Genomic DNA, 994 nt, shown 5'->3' with positions numbered 1-994 from the left:
TTCCAGATGGTGACTATGTAATGACTAGCAACTTGCACTTGAAGGCGATGGTGAAGACCCACTTCGAAGCTGACCTCTCTGGATTACTCCCGTGTATTATGAATGATGTTGTACCTTTATCTTTACTTTATCAGATTAGTTATGGGGCTGAATTTGCCCTGGAAATCCAAGGATCTTAAGGAGAAAGTATTAGATGAACGCTTAGATTAGCTTGTCCTTTATTTCCCTCTGTAATTAAAGGGAGGAACTCAGGTAATGAACAGTTTTTTTTCGTGTCTCTCTCTCAAGAGGGTTAAAGCTTATACATTGATAGCAGTTGCTAAGCATGAATTTTCAAATTATCTTTCATGTTTTCCTTTGTACACTGATTATTCTAGACGCTAGCAATAGAGCATTTGCAGGACCTTACAATGCAAATGTTTTCTGTTACAAATTAATAGGAACATTTAGTTAACGGATTCGCCATGCTAATGATTTAGTAATACTTTCCGTAATCATTCAATGTTTCTTCATGTATTCCCTGAAGCAGACGCGTGCTTATGGTGTGCAGCAACAGACAAGTGTGACTAACAGGAAGTTCATAAGATATCTTTATTTCATATGCAGAAACGTGACTATCATCTCTATTTTTTACAATACATATCTTAGCATGGTAAGAGAACCTGAAATATTCCTGTGGCCATGCTGTTGTTTAGATTTTTTGCAGATTGCTATATTTCTTCTCCACTTCACTGCTGTATCAACCCGTCCTTTGCATTGCCTGCAGTGATTCCCAGATTTACATCGTGGCAAGTCTACTGCAGTACAGTATATTGCTGATGAGATACATCAAATAAAATGATAAAAGTTATATAGACTCATTCCTTTCAAAACCTGTCTAAAATATTTTCTTTCCACAGACATATAGAAAACTAAAGAATATGTAATTGATATATAACTGTAGGCAAATTGTTATAAATCTTATTTCACCATGCAGCAAGAAACTAACGGAAAA

At 35.7% G+C, this 994-nt stretch overlaps 2 protein-coding genes across 2 annotated transcripts in view; both read left to right on the top strand.

Annotated features, from left to right (window-relative positions):
- Positions 1-994, top strand: part of LOC119586995 (zwei Ig domain protein zig-4-like) — a 31,086-nt gene that overhangs the window by 4,144 nt on the left and 25,948 nt on the right. The window contains exon 9 of the mRNA XM_037935736.1: positions 7-20. Coding sequence (XP_037791664.1) covers positions 7-20 — 14 coding nt within the window. The remainder of the gene's footprint in view (positions 1-6; positions 21-994) is intronic.
- Positions 1-994, top strand: part of LOC119586997 — a gene marked incomplete at its 3' end in the record, with an annotated part of 28,748 nt that overhangs the window by 4,102 nt on the left and 23,652 nt on the right.

This window comes from Penaeus monodon, chromosome 22 (assembly GCF_015228065.2).
Source record: "Penaeus monodon isolate SGIC_2016 chromosome 22, NSTDA_Pmon_1, whole genome shotgun sequence".
Taxonomy (NCBI): domain Eukaryota; kingdom Metazoa; phylum Arthropoda; class Malacostraca; order Decapoda; family Penaeidae; genus Penaeus; species Penaeus monodon.
Note: the sequence above shows the minus strand (reverse complement) of the source record. Positions and strands in the feature narration are given on the sequence as shown.